Source organism: Oxyura jamaicensis, chromosome 5, assembly GCF_011077185.1.
Source record: "Oxyura jamaicensis isolate SHBP4307 breed ruddy duck chromosome 5, BPBGC_Ojam_1.0, whole genome shotgun sequence".
Classification (NCBI taxonomy): Eukaryota; Metazoa; Chordata; class Aves; order Anseriformes; family Anatidae; genus Oxyura; species Oxyura jamaicensis.
In genome coordinates, this window is record NC_048897.1 from 39,433,933 (window position 1) to 39,453,165 (window position 19,233).

General features: G+C 42.7%; 1 protein-coding gene across 1 annotated transcript; it reads right to left on the bottom strand.

The window, feature by feature from the left end:
* Positions 1-8,326: 8,326 nt before the first annotated feature.
* LOC118168385 (alpha-1-antiproteinase 2-like) lies at positions 8,327-18,968 on the bottom strand. The gene is made up of 5 exons (XM_035328744.1): positions 18,856-18,968; positions 13,076-13,732; positions 11,871-12,141; positions 9,820-9,967; positions 8,327-8,575 (listed from the first exon to the last, which is right to left on the bottom strand). The coding sequence occupies exons 2-5, from the start codon at positions 13,713-13,715 to the stop codon at positions 8,381-8,383; spliced, it is 1,254 nt and encodes a 417-aa protein (XP_035184635.1). The 5' UTR covers positions 13,716-13,732; positions 18,856-18,968; the 3' UTR covers positions 8,327-8,380.
* Between the last annotated feature and the right edge of the window lie 265 nt (positions 18,969-19,233).

Consider the following 19,233-nt stretch of genomic DNA (forward strand, 5'->3'; position numbering starts at 1 on the left):
TAGCTAGCACCACAGGCATAGATATACTGTCCCTTTGTCTGCGTGACTCCCACAGTTAGTGGCCTTACAGAGCAGCTCCTACCCCAGGTGTGCAGAGCAGCCACAGTATGAAGTGTTTTGAGTTTTCTCTGAGAGAGCTGAGACACTGACAGACCCCCTGTAGAAGCGGTTATAGCAGTACAGCTGTGCTGATAGCAGTACAGCTCGTGCTGCACCGTCAAAGCGGCATGAACAGTCTCTCTGTGAAACAGTTTTCTAATGACATAGCTGTGTTACTTCCCTGGGCAGGCCATGGGTTTAACTGTTCTTTCTCAGGCAAGGACCAATTTAGTAATTTTGCACATGCTGCAGCTTATGTTGGAAGTAGCACATCTAAATCAAGTGGGTGTGATAGATGCAGGTGTTGAGGCCAGTCTGCAGCATGGTACAGAAAGCCTGCAGGCAAACAAGCTCAAATAGATGAGGTTGCAAAAACAGAAGTTGAAGCCAGCCTGGAAATTTGGTCCTAAGCACTCATGAAATGTAAATGCCTCTTCTCCTTTTCAGTTCTGCTGAAAAGAAAAATAAGCTGTGTAATGGAGTCTTTGCCCAGAGTTTTATCTCCTAGTTTAAAATAAAGCAAGAGGGCATGGGGGTGGGAGAAGTACGCAAAGTCAGCATGATAGATGCAAAGCAAACATCAGGGTTATCTCAAATTTACTCTGAGACTGGAAAACAAAGGTATAAGCTAGCAAAGCATTTTCTCATAGAATAATCTCCACTGTGCATTGCAAGCATCTAAACCAGAAGAACATTTAATACACTTGTGATCTCAAAACATGCAACAAAGATGTGTGTGTGTGCACACGCATGCGTGTGCAGGCACATCTGTGCATGAATGGATCTGTAGAAAAGAAATACAATGACACTGACCAAATCTAAATGCGGGTACATCAAGCCAATGGGTGCAGAGCCAGCACAATGTGGATTGTGTCCCTTTGTTTGCCAGGGTTTGCTCAGAAAACATGAAATTACAGACACCTGAGAGCGGATCTGAGGAAGGAAGCTGAGAAGAAAGCATGCCTTGGTGGCATGCCAACCTGTGCCAGCACTGGGAGAGTAGGCGGGGGGAGCAGAGTGCTAAAACCCCCCATTCTTTCTGTGAACTCATGAGGGATGCATTTGGGTTGGGGAAACAGAAACCTGTTCTGAAGTGCTATCATCACAATCTTCCAGTAATCTCAAAAATGCAGAGATTTTGTACTACCTTGCTGCATGGCCTTGGCCCTGCCACTTCCCTGTCTGCAGGGGGGCTATGACTGACCTCCTCCCAGAGTGTGACTGAGACATGCCCTGCGTAGCCTGCATTGGTTATAATACATAGACGATAGGCAGAACAACTAAGATGAAACAAAATGGTCTGGCTGTCTTGAAGTACCTGTTTTTGATTCTGCAATGATTTGGTGAACCCCATTGTCACAGCCTAAAAATGTATTTTTGAATTTTTTATTTTTGGACATTTGAAAGTTGGCAAATTGGGGAAATTGAGCTACCCAGGGAAGGACAGGGTGGGCAGCAGCACAGCAGGACAGAGCTGCTGGCCAGTGGACACTGGGGCTGTTGTGTCACAGTCAGTGGCAGCCAACTTGGCAGTGGTAGCAGGGAACCCTGACCCCATAGCTCCTTCTCTCCTCAGCCCTCACCATAGGGATACCCCTGGTTTCCTGACCCAGGTGGGCTCACTTGTGACCAGGTCCCTGTGGCCATGGGCAGAAGCAGACCCAGCACCCCCTCCCTCACACCCTCCCCTGCTAACCAGGGAGGCTGAGTTTTCCTGCCACTGCCAGTATAAACATACTCTGTGTCTCGAACCTTTGTGTTTCACTAAAATCTGGAATTGTTATAAAGTTTTTCTTCTGTGAATAGAGAAAGTCTACTTCATGGAGAAAAACACATGCAAAAGCTGACTGTCTGGGAAGGCTGTTGAGTTGGCCAAGCTTTCCTGACCAATGCCCATGGGCTACATGGGACAGCATCACCCTTGCTGCCCAGTGCAACAGGCTGAGCTCATTTCTGCTGCAGAGCTACGCCACAAGCGTGTCTTTTCCTGTATGAGGAGTCCAGAATATTTCTGGAAAACATACATAAAATAAATCCTTCTAATGTATATTGCTAAAGCTTTTGTTAAAGTTTTGGATGCTACACAAATATTAAGTCATGCTAGGCTTTTATCTGTGGCCAAACATGTTACATTATTTAAACAGTTATCTCCCTCATTTTGAAGCCAGCTATTTCGACACACCAGGTAGTCTGATTATCTCTCAGCTGTATCATTTAGCAGGCAAATAGCTTCTCTGTGTAGAAAAACATAGCAAACCATGGATATGAAATAATGGATAGAATTGGATCAAGCTGTAACTTAACAATTACTTCAAATTCATATTTTCAAATTGCCTAAAGAGCAATCACAAGCACAACTAGCTTCTCATGCTGATCTGCTGGAAGTAATGACTTGCACAGCCACTCTCACCCAGCCTACAGGAGGCTGTCCCTAAAAATGCTGGCTGTTGTCAGTGCCTGAGCAAGGCCCGTCAGCCCCAGCATGTCAAATGGATTACAGGTTTTGACTTCGGTTCTGGTTAGAGGCTGGGCCCTCTGCGAGAGGTGACTTTGGTGCATGTGGATGAGCACACAGAGGCTTGGCCATGGCTCCTTCTGTGTAGCTGTTGTCATTTGCAGGTGGAAAGATTTTTTTATTTATTTTTTTTCTTGTTTTCATGTAACCATGAATAAAACGATCTGCTGAATTTTTTAACTGTGGTTTTGTCTGCTCAGTGAGATACCATTGCAGTGAGTAGAGAGACAGGTTGATGCCTTGCACTCATTTGTAGCTGACTGCCTGGCTGCCTCAGTTACTGAAGATAAGACAGAATAAATAATGATGAAATCTTATTTCTTATGGCTACCCCTAGGGGGAAAAAAAAAAAAAAAAAGTGCCTTTGGTCAAGTTGCTAAATATCTAGTGACTGAGTAACTGAGTGTAGTATATCAGATAAGATAAGGAGACAAAGAAAGAGGAGTTGTAATGATGCCTTTTGCACTGCCTCCCTCAGTTTGCAGACTACAGAAGCAGTTTGAAGCACTTTCGATGGGACAGGTTTCCTCTGACCCCCTCAGCCGAGCAGCAGAGAGCTTGTGAGCTCTGGGGTGGTCACCCAGAAGGTCCCTGGGCCACAGCTCACTGCCTGCTGGGCCGCAGCCCACTGCCTGCTGGCTGCTGCTGTGCCCCTGTGCCCGGAGGGAGCAGTGGCAGCAAGGGCCTGCTCCCCGCAGGCTGGGCAGCAAGCGCTGTGTGGGGTCAGCCGCATGGCGGTGGGGTGAGGGACGGGAGGTCTGCAGCCTGGCACAGGGTGCAGGGTGTGACAGGAAGCTAGGCCGGGCAGAGGTCCTTGGAGGCGGAGGGAGATGGCTGCCATGCAGGGGTGTCTCCTCGCCTCACATCCCTCTCTCTTGCACCAATGATTTCCTTTTGTCCCATATTGGTCCACAGAGTTTTAGCTGCTGGGCAGCTGTCAGAGCTCGCTGATTGGCGGCAGTGAGGTTTTTCCATTGGTATGTTTTCCCTCAGTTCTTTGTGTGCTGACACCTACGCACTGGAAAAGGGACCTCTGGGGCACTGGTATCACTCTGTGAATCAAATCTTGTGCTAAAACAGTGCCTTTTGGGTGAACCCGTGATATACTCCTGCTCCTGTTCTAAATACTACACAAGCTGGCATCCAGCGCAGCTTTGCAGATAGGAGAACCCTTTCCTATCAGGACCCAGCATGTAACCACATGTGAGCCTATTGCATGCATCGTGGGTTTCTGCCCTCCTTCCCTTGTCAGTAACCTCTGAGGCCATCTGTACATGACCAGCGTGCTGCTTGCTGCCTTGTAGGCCAAGATGAGAATTTCAAATAGTCTATTTAAAGTCTTAAGTGTCTTTCTTACAAAACTAAGATTTATAGTCCAGATTGCATATAGTTAAAATTGCAGAAAGTTTTTAGCATCTTCCCTCCCTCTCTGGTGTTATGCTCACCTTTTCTCTGCTCCACTAGGTCCTCAGATTGATGGCTTCAGCCCCAAGTGAAGGTGACTGTGGGATGGCCACATCCTGTGTCCTTGCTGAGAGGAGTATGATGCCAATGGGTGCAAACTCTATGCTCTGAGATCCAGATGGGATCATTTTTATACGTCTCCTAACATGCTCTACACCTTGCTTCATTGGTTCACAGACCCACATACACCTGAGCTTACTACCTGTGGTGTGCCATGCACTTGTCATTCAGTCTCTGTTCTCCTGATTATCCTCCTGACTGGTTTACTCCTTCAAAGGAGTAAATCTTTTGAAGACCAGTAACCGAGCCTTGGTGAGCTGTTTATAGCCTTGGGGCCTCCAATATCATCCTGTGCCTGAACTCTCAAATCTCATGCTATCATCCCGCCATACCTGTATTCCTTTATTTTTCATTCTAGGGCCGTAGACACTTCACACATAATAACTGCTCATTCTTCATATCTACTAGTTATAGAAATATATATATTTGTAACAATACAGAGAAATATTTGCCTGTCAGAAAGGGACCTGGGGGTGTTGTTCAATAGCTAGCTGAATATGAGCCAGCAGTGTGTTCAGGTGGCCAAGAAGGCCAACAGCATCTTGCTTGTATCAGGAATATCATGGCCAGCAGGACTAGGGAAGTGATTGTCCCTCTGTACTCGGCTCTGGTGAGGCCACACCTTGAGTACTGTGTTCAGTTTTGGGCCCCTCATTACAAGAAGTCCATCAAGGTGTGTCCAGAGAAGGGCAACAAAGCTGTGGGGGGTCTAAAGAACAAGTCTTATGAGGAATGGCTGAGGGAACGGGTGGTTTAGCCTGGAGAAAAGGAGGCTCAGGAGAGACCTGATTGTACTTTACAATTACCTTAAAGGAGGCTATAACGAGGTGAGGAAAGGTTTCTTCTTCCAAGCACCAAGTGAAAAGACAAGGTTAAATGGCCTCAAGTTGTGCCAGGGGTGGTTGAAGGTGGATATTAAGAAAAATTTATTTACTGAAAGAGTTGTGAGGCATTGAAACTAGCTGCTCAGGGAAGTGGTTGAGTCACCATCCCTGGAGATTGTCCAATATGTAGATGTAGAACTTAGTAGTATAGTTTAGTGGTGGACTTTAGTACTAGGTTAAATGTTGAAGTAGATGATCTTAGAGGTCTTTTCCAACCTGAATGATTCTGTGATTCCATGAAAATTCTGGGTCACCAGAGGCCAGCCAGGTCACCAAAAGACAGGATCACCACAAGTGCAGCTGTGAGCCTCATCCCCAGATGTGTCAGCTGTGTCAACAGCTAATGAACCTGGTCCCTAACCACCCCTGAGATTAATCTCATGAAAACCAATCATTGCTCATTGCACCACAGGGAGCAGGTTGGGGAAGGAGGTGGCCTGAAGCCCTGCCTTTTTGCCCAGCCTTCTCTGCTCTGCTGTGAGTGCCCAAGGGATGGTCTGTGGGAGGCAAGGGGCCCCGTTACCTCCCTCCCCCTGTTTTGGGAAGAGGAGGAAAGCAAGAGCTGCACAGCTGAGCCGGCAGCGTCCACCTCCCACAGGAACTGTGCCAGTGGTGGGAGGGAAATATGTCTGCAGGAGGGGGAGTGGGAGGCTGTGAAAAAGAGCTGGTGCAGAGAGGAAATGCAAAGAGCAAATGTAATAGGGAAAATCTGTTTGGTGATGCTTGCTGAGCTGAGAGCAGGATTTAGAGAGTAGGACTTGGTGGATGGGAGGAGAGATGAGGACAGGCCACGTAATAAACAGTGCAGCATGGATGTAGGCAGGGAGAAAGCTGTCTGCTGCTCTTTTGTGCTGAATGTGGTGCCTGCCTTCTTCAACACTGTCTCTGGCAAATCCTGCAGTGGAAAATCACAGCAAGATGTCAATAAACCAGGAGCTGTTGCCTGATGAAGCAAGTCTGGCAGACGGCTCCCCAGCGCCGATCCTGACATTAGCAGGAAATCCCCTGTGGGGATGGCAGACACCCGTTGTTTCCACCACTCTGTTTTCCCACGGCCAGCACCCAGACATTGCATTGCCTGATGCGCTTGCAACCTCCCCAGCACTTTCTACAAACACAGATATCACGCAGGAGATGCACTGCAGAGCACTGGTGCTGTGTGGCAGTACATTTGCCCTGCACCTCCATCCTACATCCTTGTGATCAATTTTTCCCAGAATATGGGAGAAGAACAGAATTACCACATTCTGCTTCTGAATGGGTGCATGTCTGTGAGAACACCAAGGTATTGAGGGTAGGAAGAAAGATTTACAGCCTGCAAAAGCTGATTTAGCTGATATGAGGGATTGTCTTGATCTTCACATCTCTCCCAGAACCACATGAGGACAACCTTCTTCCTACTATGCTTTATTTATATACATATATCTGTCTCCAAAATGGTTTATAAGGGAGGGAGCAATATTTAGTCTTGTGGCTGTCACAGATAATTGTGCATCTGGGACATCTGTTTCTTCCACACTTCTTGATGTAAACCATGAACCACTCTACTAAAATCAAATACATCAGTTTTTCAACTGGTGCAAATTGGAATGACACCAGGGCATTCAAGGGACACATACCTGAGGACCTGACCTCACTGAGCTCTCTTACTCCTAAAGGTTTTATTGTTGCTTTTCTGTACACCAATTCTTTAATTGCAGTTATCTGTAGGAATGATAATGGCTAAGACTAGCCTTATTGGTGCTGCACTGTGCTAAAACTGGCCTTATCGTTACTGCACTGTGCAGTTGTATTTCAGGAAGATGAGAAACCTCTACAGTCAAATTGGTTGCCTTAGGAATTACTGATGTGGGCATGTTGGGCCACAAAGCCACCCAAACAGATGGATGTGAGTGCAGGAAGGAGCCAGGAAGATGATGTAGTGTGCACACATCTCACTGTGATTCCTGCCATCAATGCTTGTGAGTTGTTCATACACTTATCAGTGCAGAGATTATTTGCAGTTAGTCAAAAAAGACTGTCAAACATGAAGTGTGACAGTTAACAGGATATTTTTAGTAGGAACACAGGGCAGAAAGGGGTCTTTCCTTTTAACTGTGAAGAGGGGACCATGCTTTACTGTTTCTTACACATGCACACCAGACTGATAAAATCACCTTTGCTCTAATTTCAGAGGCCACAAAAGATGTTACTGAGGCTGTTAGCTTTCCAACCCATTCAGCCTCTCCTGCTGCGATTCCTGATGCCATGACACCATTTCATCTCCTTCCAAAAAAACACGGCTGTAGGAAAAAAAAGGGGCAACTGTGCTCTTGTACCTGCTGCCAAGGCAAGTCTACTGAAAGAGGTTACCAGCTTCGCTCAAGCTGCCCTAAGTCCCACCTGGGTGGCTGCCACCACCCCCTGAGTCAGGCAACCTGCTTATGGGGTGATATCTACTGATCTACCTCGGTAGCTATAAAAGGACGGCACTTCAAACACCTACAATTTGCTAGACCCTTATTATGTGTTTTCTACAAATCTCAGCTGACAACATGTTGTGTAATTGCTGTCCAAATACCTTGCCAGCTCATTGCTGTCCAAATACCTTGCTGTCCAAATACCTTGCTGTCCAAATACCTTGCCAGCTCATCCAGCTACATCCTCCTTTTGGCCACTGACGGGTACATGTGTGAGAAGTCAACCACCCACGCAGGCTGTTGAATTGGCAATACTTGGTTCAAAGTCTTCAGGCTGGAGAGCAGATTTGATCCTCCAGCTCTGTTCTGAGCTACAAGAAGCTCTCTCAGGAATATTTGCTGATAGATTAATGCTAAAAGTGATAAAAGGTTTATGGTGGAGAAAAGAGGTTTCTCTCCCTGTGTTTAAGACAATTTTTCACGTTTCCAGTGCTGACTCCATTCAAAGCTTCAGTTTCCCATTGCCTTGTATTGTGGATCCAACTCTTCCCATCTATTATTTACTTTCTTATGTACTTTAAATTGCAACCACTTCTGCTTTGTTTGCAGAAGTGTTAATCATTTTGTCTGCTATTCTGGCTGACAATGACTTGCTAAGCAGGAATCTTCCATTGTAATACAAATGTCTCTCCCTGAATACTGGCAAATCTTAGAAGCTCTTTCCTTGGCTTTCAGTTAAGTAAAAAAGCCATTCTTTGTTAAATGAATTCAAAACATTTTTCTTGCTTCCTCCTAAGCAAGTGTCATGGTCAATACCATCAGTTTTCTACAGTAGCATAGAATGAAAATTCTTCCTACAAAAGAACTGTATATTAAACTCATACAAATGAAAATAGATGGTGTCATGCAGTTTCTCAACTTCTTTAATCAGTAATAACAAAAAGAATTCATATGTCACTTCAGCTAGTGATAGTTGGGTTAACTATTTTTCCTATGAAGAGGGTACTGTTTGTATCTCTATCAAAAATCAGCATGAGGAAGGGACGGTTGAATTCAATGGCAGGAGGAAGGGACATGGTCATTATTTCAGCAGCAGTTGCTGCTGCTGCCTCAGTACCTCTTTCATCAACATCCAGAGCAGCCTTATGGACAACCTAGGAAAAAAAAAACAAACAACACAAAGTCATTCTGGGAAGAAAGCAACTACCAGAGTGGTGAACCAGACCCTGTTTAACACAGCCCTGCTTTGGAGAATCAACTGCAGAGGATCCGCAGGGGCAGTAGAGATGTGGGCTGTGTTGTAGTCATATCTGCTTTAAATGAGGACTAGGATAGAGCTACATAAATCTTAACAAATATACAAATAATAATAATTATTATTATTATTATAGTCCCAAACTATTTATCTTCTGTTGCAAAGACTGGATGAAGAATGGACATCCCACTTGTAAGCTCCACAGTGAAATCCACCCTGGGTGACAAGATGCTTCTGAAATGTGTGAGAGATTCTTGTGCTGTTTGAGACAAATTAAAAGAGGATAACAGACTTTGTTCTTGCTTTGAGTTAAATGCTTTTATTTGCCCTATTACATAGAAGGAAAGAAGGCACCTAAAAAGCAGGAAAAAAGATTATTTGGGCAAATGCAAATAAACTGCCACTAGAAATAATGCTCTATTGAATTCTCAAATTAAATAAAAATAAAAAAGAGGTTCTTTTCTCCCAAGTTAAAATTAAATAAAAATAATAAAAAGGAGGTTGTTTTATCTAAATTGCATCCCCTAATCTTGAGTTTTTCTCTGACCTTTCTCCCCCATGTGCCTTCTACTGTCTCTCACCAGTTTCTCCTCTTCATCCTGGGGTAGGGGAGGCCCTGCAGGTGGCCATGCCCAGCTGGGCCCCAGCCCTGGCAGGGCTCTGTGCTTGCTTCTAGCCAGGCTGGAGGGGTGACCATGCTGCTGTCCTGCTCTCTTGGCCAACTTTCAGGCATATGTGGGGGACACCAGCTCTGCCCCTCCAAAACTGAGTCTGCAGGGTGTTCGGGCCTTGGTGTCCCCAGGACCACCAGTGGCTCCTCCTGAGGAGCTGAGGGTTGATTTTTTTTATTATTATTATTATTTTTTTTCTCATGTTCTTGATACACCTCAGGAGATCTTGTCTGATCTTGGTCTTGGAAAAGAGTTGTGCAGCAAACTAATCTGATCTCCAATGTCACTTAGGGCCAAAATCCTCTCAGATGTAAACTGACAGACTGAAGCCAGGGTGATCCTGGCTGTGGTAAGCTGGGAAGCTGGGAGCTGTGTTTAGCTGTTGATTCTGGATGCTACCACAAGGTGTAGCTTTCTCTGTGGTAGGACGTGTTTGTGAAAGGAGGGAGAGGGCTGGTGGCCTCAAACTTACTTTAGAAACCTTCAGCTCCGGTGCACCAGTGATGCCAGAGAGATCTGCTCGGTCAGTGAACACATCCACAATTCCCATCTTGCTAAGGATGTGTGTTATTTCATAGCTCCCAGAGATGGAAAATTTGGGGAAGTAGAGTCTCACTTTGCTGTTAGGCAGAAGAGAAACATAGAGGGTGGTAAGACAGACTGTTCACTGAGGTAAAGGATGGTGGGAACGCTGTGTAACTCTCATGGATGTTAAATACCACGGGACTGTACAAGCGATGAATGTACAAGGAGTGCTAATCTGATTGCTGGCCCTTCTCATGGTGATACAGACACTGTCATTCCTACTACTGCTACTAATGATAATAATAATGATATCTATCATGTGTTATGCTTTAGCAAATATGAGAGTACTCTGCAAAGGCGAACAGTAATGAGAGGCCCTCTTTACAGCCAGGGAAAATGAGGCACAGAGGTGGATGCCCAGGTCACTCAAGCAAGGAGGGACTTGAAGTAGGCACAGACAGGTCTGCTTGGGCAAAAATGTGACAAACCCCAGCACTTCAAAGCAAAGCAGTGTTTCTGGCATAGCTGTGGCATTTGACATGGTTCAGGGCAGAGTCTGTACCCTAGGACACCCCAACTTCTAATTGTCTCCCTTCCATGGGCTGGCCATGGAATTAAAATAAAGGCAGAGTCTGCCCTTAACAGTGAAGAACAGATAGAGTGGATATGCAAGACATGCTTGGTCCAGCTCCAGAGATCAAATTGTATTCTCCAAGTTTCTCCTGATGGGATTTACACCACCTCCAGACTACCTGTGAGCAGTTCCTGCTTAGTATACTTTCTGCTGAATGTGCTGTCTAGGGACCCTCAGAGCTTCCTAGTCACCTACTGCAGGTAGGTGACCCTTTTGGTAGCTCACATCTTCTGAGTCTCTCCCTGGAGGTAACTTGGGAAGAACAGCAAAATGAACAGAATCCAAACCCCACTGTTTTTGCCTTTCTATGATACTGCCCCATTCATTAGAAGATGATGGGACCATGCTTATTAATACTACCATCAATGTAGTAGTAGAACTGAAATTGCCACTTGGTTCTCACAGCCTCTCACATGAAGAATTTATTTATATGTTGGTCTTGAAAGAACTTGCACCAAGAATCTATTTAAATAAGGATTTTTCTGATTTTTCACTTGAGAATACATTTTTATTTTTCGTAGTTGAGGCATCACATTATTAACTCATATCCAATTTGCTGCCCACTATATCTTTATTAACTGTGGCGGCATTTCTATAATGATGCACCAAGAATCATGGGTGTGAACTCCAAAGCCTTGTTAGTTGTGAATCAGGGCAGAGCTTTGTAAATTAGGCACGTATTAACTTGAAATTACTCATCTTCTGGTGCTTAGATCTCTTCCCTCCCAGACAAACAAGGTTGTAAAACGTGTTAGCTGATGTTAGTTTCAGTGGTAGGAGCTAACAGAACATCATTAGATTTTTATAGTTTCAAAAACAAAATGCCAGAAAATCAGGGCACCAGTAATTAATCACCAGCCTGTTATAACAACCACTGTGTGCTGCAATGGCCCTTGTAAGGAATATATTTGTGTAGGACCTATTATGTATGTATGCATTAATACAAACTGCCTAAGTTATGGTTTATTTAGGGTTTAGACGTACGTCTGAGTCACAGTGTGTCAGTGACATATGTGAGGTAAAACACGTTAGCTGAAACCTCAGTATAGGGGATTTGCCTTAGAATTGCCACCTTCTCACTCTGTCAGTAGACTGTTTTAGAAACCCCAAGACGGGATTGCTATTTGGTACTCCTGAGACTTGATCACGATGGTCTCCACCCTAGTGGGGGGAGCAGAAAGTCACTCAAGCATCAACAAGAGAATAGTTAAATACCAACCAGCTGCAAGATTTTTACAGCTAGGATGCACAAGCCAAAAATAACCCACTCAGTTCCCAGAATCAGCAAATCTGTAGTGTTTGCATTTCTAAAAAAGAAAATAGACTATTAATCTAGGTGCCACTGTAGCTGACTGGCAGATTACCTCTGGAGTAGATGCTCTGACCATTCCCGGATGGTTTCCTTGACCAGCACTTGCTCTAACTGCTTCATTTTCCCTTTTGCTGGTAGAACTAGAAATGCTGTAGCACTTCCATTGTAATGAAGACGTACCACGGTGCAAGACAGCTCCTCATCAAAATACAGGTCAAATCTGCCAGTCTGGTACATCATAGGGACTTTCACAATAGTTTCAGCATCCACAAAGAACTCCCTTTCTTCAGTGTTCTCTGGTTTAAAAGGCTTTTCCCAGTCGCCTGACATAGAGAGAGAAAATGCAGCTGAATATATCATGTCTCATCCCATCATAAATGGAATTTTATATAACTAATTATACTCACCTATTCCTCCAATTGCTAAATTCACAATTTTCAAACTTAACATTTTAATATGCATGTCACAGTAAGGAAAGAATCTTTTTCCTGGTCAAGAGCATGTATTAGGTTCCATTACTTTTTTCTTTGGGTGATCTAAGTGGCCTTTCCACGAGTTGTCATTTAAGGGCTTACATGACATCATTTGTGCATTCATATACTGTATGCATTTAATTTTTATTGACTTTAATCATAAGCCTCAATCTATAGATAAGATTAATGTAGGATCTCATATCTAAGTGTTGTTGTGTCAGGCTTAATAGCACATCATCAAACCCACATCAGAAATGCATTGTTTCCACTTTGTTCCTTAAAATGCCCTCTTCTGCTCATTACTTGCTTCTTCTGTATATAAATATGTTAATGTGTATACATTTCAAGGACTCCAATAGGAAAAAATAGGATTATGTAGTGTATAGTAAATTAGGCCATTGAATCCTGCACACTTTTAAAGAGATACTTTTAAAGGAATAGGTCATGTGTTCATCTCAGTTCCTTCAGTGAAAACTAAAAGAATGTGGGGCAATTGTAGCTATGGCTAAACCCATGAAAGTGAGCTGAGGCTGCTTGGAGGCTGTGTCTTGGAGCAGAGCTTCCTGGCTGCTATGGGCAGAGCTGAGCCTGCAGGCTCTCCTGTCAGCTCTGGTGCTGAGCAGGGCCCTGCTGCTCTACCTGGCTGCAGCATGCTATGAGGGGCTTCTGTCCCAGCAAAGAGCATTTCAAATTTCCCCTGGAACAATTTCCAAAGGTGGCAGCTGAACTGAAGAGATCATTTGATTAGAATGAATGACATGAACCTGAATGCTGGAGGACTTACCTCTAAAGAAAACAAAGGTAGCCAGGAGCATTACAGTCTGTGGATCCATTTCCTTGACCAAATTAGTAATTTTCCCATGTGTTTTCCTCTCTATATAATCATTGATCTGCTTCTCAGCCTCTGTGGGATTGTTAAAGTTGGTGGTTAAAGTCTCCAGTTGATACAAAGCTTTGGCATCATCTAAAAACTTTTTTAGTGGTTTCAGCTTTTCCGTTAGAAAGATAGCGCTCCCCATGTTGAGCTGGACCCCGCTCTCGGGATGGCTCAGCATGTGGATGAGGTTGTGGAAGCCTTCATGTATCTCTTTCTCCTGAATCTCTGTAAGGTTGAAGGCGAGTCCTTCCAGGATCTGAGTCTGTGTGGCTGACCTAGCCCCTAGGGCCAGCATTGCAAAGGCAGTGGAGATGCTTACAGGAGAGAAGAAAATGTTCTTATTAGGCTCCTCGAGTGTAACCTTGTTAAAAAAATGAAATGCAAAGTCAGCATTGCTTGGCACTAGTTTGAGGCAAGCAATCGCTTCACCTGTGTAATGCACATGGTCTTTAGGTTCATTTGGATCATGGTGGCTGGTAACAAGCTGACCACGGGCAACAGTGTGAAGCCCAGCCAGTAGCAAATATACATAAAAATTGGTCTTCATCTTCTTGCATTAAAATCCTATGGAGGAAAAAGAGAATCTATTACTAGGGTAAATCAATAAATCATGTAGATATAATTATTCTGTCATTTTCACAGAACAAAAGTTCTTGTGTCTTTCTCTTGTCCTCAGTTTCCTCTAAACAACACCTCTTGCTGGGTGTTTTATTTATTTATTTATTTATTTATTTCTACAGGCCTCCTGGCAAATCTCCCACAACTTCTTCTTCTGGCCTTACCCTATACATCCACAAAGGCAAAATTCGGTGTAGATTAGCTGAATACACAGCACCCTCAGCAGGCCAGAGAACAAAGCATGTCCCACCAGAAAACATACCATGGCAACCACTGGAGGGCTGCAATACCACTGTGCTTTTGACGTTAATAGTCTAAGATAATTCCTGTAAAGAGCATCACATAGCAGCTCTGGATGTTTTGTGAGTAAGGGAAGAAAGAGGAAATTCATGTGAGTGGGCAGCAATCAGTAGCTACATACAAACAGAATCTGAGCAAACAGACATGGAGGAGATTTTTAAATAAACTTGTTCAGATTGATAAGGCCCTCTATTTCAAGAGAAGACAAATGATGGTGACTATTCTTCAGCAGCAAACCAGATAGAGAATTCTGTGTCTCTAAGGAATATGTTCTCTTCCTTTCTGAATAAAAATGATGTGACACTTTAAATAAGAACCTGAAGTAACGTTTTGTTTCTTAGTAGACAAACCAAACCATTGGAGTTGATTCGTTTTCAGCCCACAAAAGGAGTCAATGACACTAACAAAAACAAGGCCTTATTTTTATCACATGCTCTACTGGTCAAAGGGCAATACATTTATCTTAGCCTATTTCTCTTGGCTGTGGTATTTACATTCCTTTGCAGAGCTGACACTATATCAGCTCTTATAATTGGACATTGGAAACGTGGAGTCACAGCAGGCCTCATTTCTGAGCAACCTAGTGCAAAGAAGTGGTGAGAGACTTGCAATGAGTTTGTGGAGATAATGAAATAGATTTGTTAAAACTTGTGCAAGGAGAGACGTATTAAACTAATTGCACTTTTCTGTTCTGGCATGATTCAACTTGAAAGACTGTGGTCAGAAAGGGCTATCATCATGGTCCTGATTTCTCCATAACATCAGAGGGAGCAATTTTTATTAGTATTTGAATATCCAGTTACAATTAGACTTGCATAAGAATGACAAAACATTTTTGAGCTATACTCAAGTATTCAAACAATTACATGTCTGATACAAGTATTTCTAAAAACAGGCCTGCTTGCAATAACACCTACTGTGTTATTGACAAATGGAAGAACCATAAGGGCTCTCGATAACTACATTTTCAATTACTGTGCACAGTAGCTTTAAATTATATTTTGGCCTTCTACATTTTCAATTACTGTGCACAGTAGCTTTAAATTATATTTTGGCCTTCTCTGATTTTGACATTGAAATGATACTGCTCAATATATCTATCCCCTTCTAACTCAACATAAAAACTGTTCTGAATATTTAAAATCATCTATCAGAGATCCAGTGTATTAGTCAGACTTTGAAAAGAAATCAACTCCCAGGCAAAAGCATTAAATCTGAACCTGATCTATTTCCACGTATCCAGCAGTCTGATTCAGAATCTGCCTCTGGATAAATTATTCACTGTGAATTATTTACTCAGCTGCAGTCATAATTTATTAAGAATAGCATGAATACAAAGGAATGAAACATAAGTCACCACCTGTTCCCTATCTCATCACATTTCATAACTATAACAAAACACAGCATATAGATGGAATTTTCTATATGCACATTGCAATGCAAGTTTATATTTATTTGGAATGCAAAGTAGATATAGACTTTAACTGACCTGGCCTCAAAATTATAGCTAATGAATGTAGCGTGGTTTTGCAGTAGCTTTGTAAAATAGTGATTACAATTTTCTGATGATTTTTTTTTCCTATATTTTTTCCTCTATGCATTTATGACATATTTGCTTTTTGTGTTTGATTTATGAACTTTCATGGAATTAATTTCATTTTATTACAGCTCTGAATTCACAGATAATTAAATACAATCTGAATCTGAATCATCCATCTGTTACTCAGTACTGGCCAATCACAAACATTTGAGACTTATGAGTCAGCCCTCACAAAAATCTCAGTAATGGTTGATTTTAAAATCACGAGATTATGAAAGACTCAGCAGCGGCAGTTTGTAGAGGTCCCTTCTGTGTGTGTGTTTTGTTTAAGCCTTGAAGATGGATGTGTCTGACTCTATTAGGCTAATCTTCAAAGAATACAGGTACTTTTACAATAGAACTTGCATCCTTGTATGCCTTTAGAATATGACTGGGAGCTATTACTTCATACTTGATATTTACTATTCTAGTTTATATTACCGTGGCTGCTAGGTTAGCAGGTGATCAAACTGATAACTTAACAGTGTGATAAATTGAAAACAGAGACTGTTTCCATATGGAACAGAAGGTGCAGATTCTCAGGCAATCTCCATGATTTAGGCGTTTTCTTACCAAGCATATTTGCTAACAATTAAAACAAAACAAAACAAAACAAAAACAAAAACAAACAAACAAAGAGATGGAATCCTGTGTGAAAAATCCCTTAGAGAATTCCCCATCAGAAGAAACTAATTTTGAAAAAAGCTTCCTATCTTAAGACTTATACCATTCCCAGAAGAAGTTTGCTAAGAGGCAATCTGTCAGATTGCCCACAAACATGGGAATAGAAGTGAAGAGCTCTTCCATTGTAATTCCAAATTTACACAGACTTGTTGAATAGCCTGGAAGGAAACTAATTTAATTCTCTGCCTATTTTTTTTTTTTTTTTTTAAATCTATGTCAGGCAATGACAATATCTTTGTGGTATTCAAGAAAAGGTTTCTTTCGTGAAGAGCTTTCAATCAAAACAGACAATTGTACAAGAATGTGCCAACACCTGGAGGTTAGTGATGTTTCAAGCAATTTACCTGTAATAGATTTGGTGATAACATTGTTGAATATATATTACACGTTGAATATATTACAATCTTCCCTACCGTGAAACCCAGAATAGCAGTACTTTTTTGGACACTCAGTCCTACAAAGAAAATGGAGAAAACTGTGATTGGCTGAAGTTACCAAAAGACCAGTAGCAGAGTGAGACTGAATTTTCCAACTGACAGAACCTGATTCTTTGTAAATATAACAAATTTGTCCATTTGAGGGCCGATTTTTGTCTCTATTATTTGGAGAGATGCTCCTGAATATAATTTTCTAACTTCAGAATCCCATGTAATTGTCCAGGAGATGAATATTCATCTCATGCCTCTCCTACAAGGGGTCCTCACCTGTAATGTCATTTTAAACATGAACATTTGCAGTACTCAAAAACACATGCAAGCATGAAATAGAAAAGATGTTTGCTCACCAGATGGTGCTGCTTCCCTCTTGATTGATTCTAAGTGAGGAAATCTGAGAAATCTCTTTCCTGAAAGCTGCACTCTGGGAGCACCAGGCACATCAAGACATGACTCCACCACCACCACTGGTGTTTGCAGAACTACTCTCTTCTACTCTTCTACTCTCTTAGGGCCATATCCAAAGAAGAGACAAAATCAACCCAAGCACACAAAAAGTCACAAAAGAAAGATGACTAGTCACATCTGTGTGTGAGAAAATGATCTCAGAAACCTTCTGTCCAGGACTGCCTACTCACAGGAGCACCACAAACTAGTATGTGCTTTCCTGGCTGGCCTGAAAGCTCTCTAGGTACTTCATATTATGTGCCTCGACCTGCTCAGGGACTTTTCCAGACTGATTACCTAGACATGTGATTCACAGTTTGATGCCTCTGTGCTTGCTGGAGGCCCCTGAGAAGACTGCCAGCACAAGCCAAGGGTATCAGGTTCTGCAAAGAATCCAGTCACCGTGACCATTTCATTAAAAGTAATTCCTTTTGCAATAGAAACAGGGAAGCCAAGTTTACAGTATTCTTAAAAATGAAATACATGGGTGTGTTGCTTTTCCTTGCATAGAATAAACTTCCTTGTGAGACTTTTGGGTAAAACTTCTAGGAACTTCTTTAAAACATTGAGCCCTTTGCCAAATTTTCTTGAACATGACCAATTAAATCCAAAGAAAACTTGGCAGAAGGGAATAGAGGGACTCAAATCAGAGCTGTTCCCAGTGTCATCCATTTTCTGCAAGACACCTGAGCACCAAAGGGCTCACCCAGGAAGTGCATCACCCACTTCTAGACCTCTTTTATGTGTAAACAGGTGAACCTGAGCTCTCAATCTGCTACCAGGGCATTTCTGGTATTTGCTCTTGGACCTGAGTTGCTGCACACACTCACAGATGAAGTATCACTGAGGCAGAGAACAAAAAAATTAATAAAAAAGGACCAGTGCAGTGGTTAGGGAAGTCAGATGAGACAGAGATTTCTTTTCAGCACAAACACAAACTGTCCCAAGAACAGATCAGACTGGGTTCCCAGTTTCTACTTTCCAACATGCACTTTATCACTACTCAGTCTCTGGGTATGTGAATGTTACATGTTGGCCTTACTGTGATCTCACATAACCTGAGTGTGTGGAGAATACCTTTTCCTTCTTTCTTTCTCAATTTTCCTGTAATCTGGTGGTTAGAGCAACAAGGAGATATCTCATCTAAAAGGGAACAGACCTCAGATATCCCATTCCCTAGCATAGGCCTTAAATATAGTAATCAGCAGAATTACTCAAAAAGGATTTACATCAAGGTCTAGGCACCCATCCTCAGGCTTGGAATTAAGTGGAGCCTGTTCCCTCTAGCAGGAAAGAGCAGGAGATACCTCCTTTAGGTGCTTAGGTTTTGTTGTCTCCAGAGGTCACCTTGCTTCTCTGCAAGACAACTAGGCACCCCACTCTGGCTTCTACATTCTTATTCTTCCTGCCAGCCATCTAACAACATGCAGGCAACTCCATGCCTAAATTGCAGTGCCTATGTGCTTTGTATCCAGCTGACCAAATAAGCCTCTTTATCACTGGAACAATTGCTAAGACAGATTTCAATATAAGGTACAATCCTAGGAAAGGCTTAAAATCAATTGCATGCAACAGGAGGATACACTTTTGAAGTCTCCATAGGAAACAAAAAAATCACTACTTACAGCAGCTTCCAAGGATCCTGCTGTCTTCACCAGGACTACCCTGCAGCTCCCTCTCTTATTTATACAGTTAAATAGCGTTATGAAAGCAAAGCGTCCTCTAGAAAACATTAACCAGGGCAGACAAGTGTTATTACTTTAGGAATGGTGGAGAGCAAACAGTGAAGACAATTTTGGGGGGGAGGCACCTGATTTTTTGCTGTATATGCATGGCCTAGCCCTGTCTTTGCTTATAACAGTCATAAGAGTCCTCCTGCATTTCTGCACAATCTCCTGCTGGGAATCCAGCCCCTTGCTCTAGCAAATACTTCACATGCATCATTAACTTGTGTAAACAGCCTGACTAGGTACATTAGAACTACTGAAATGAGTAAAATTAAA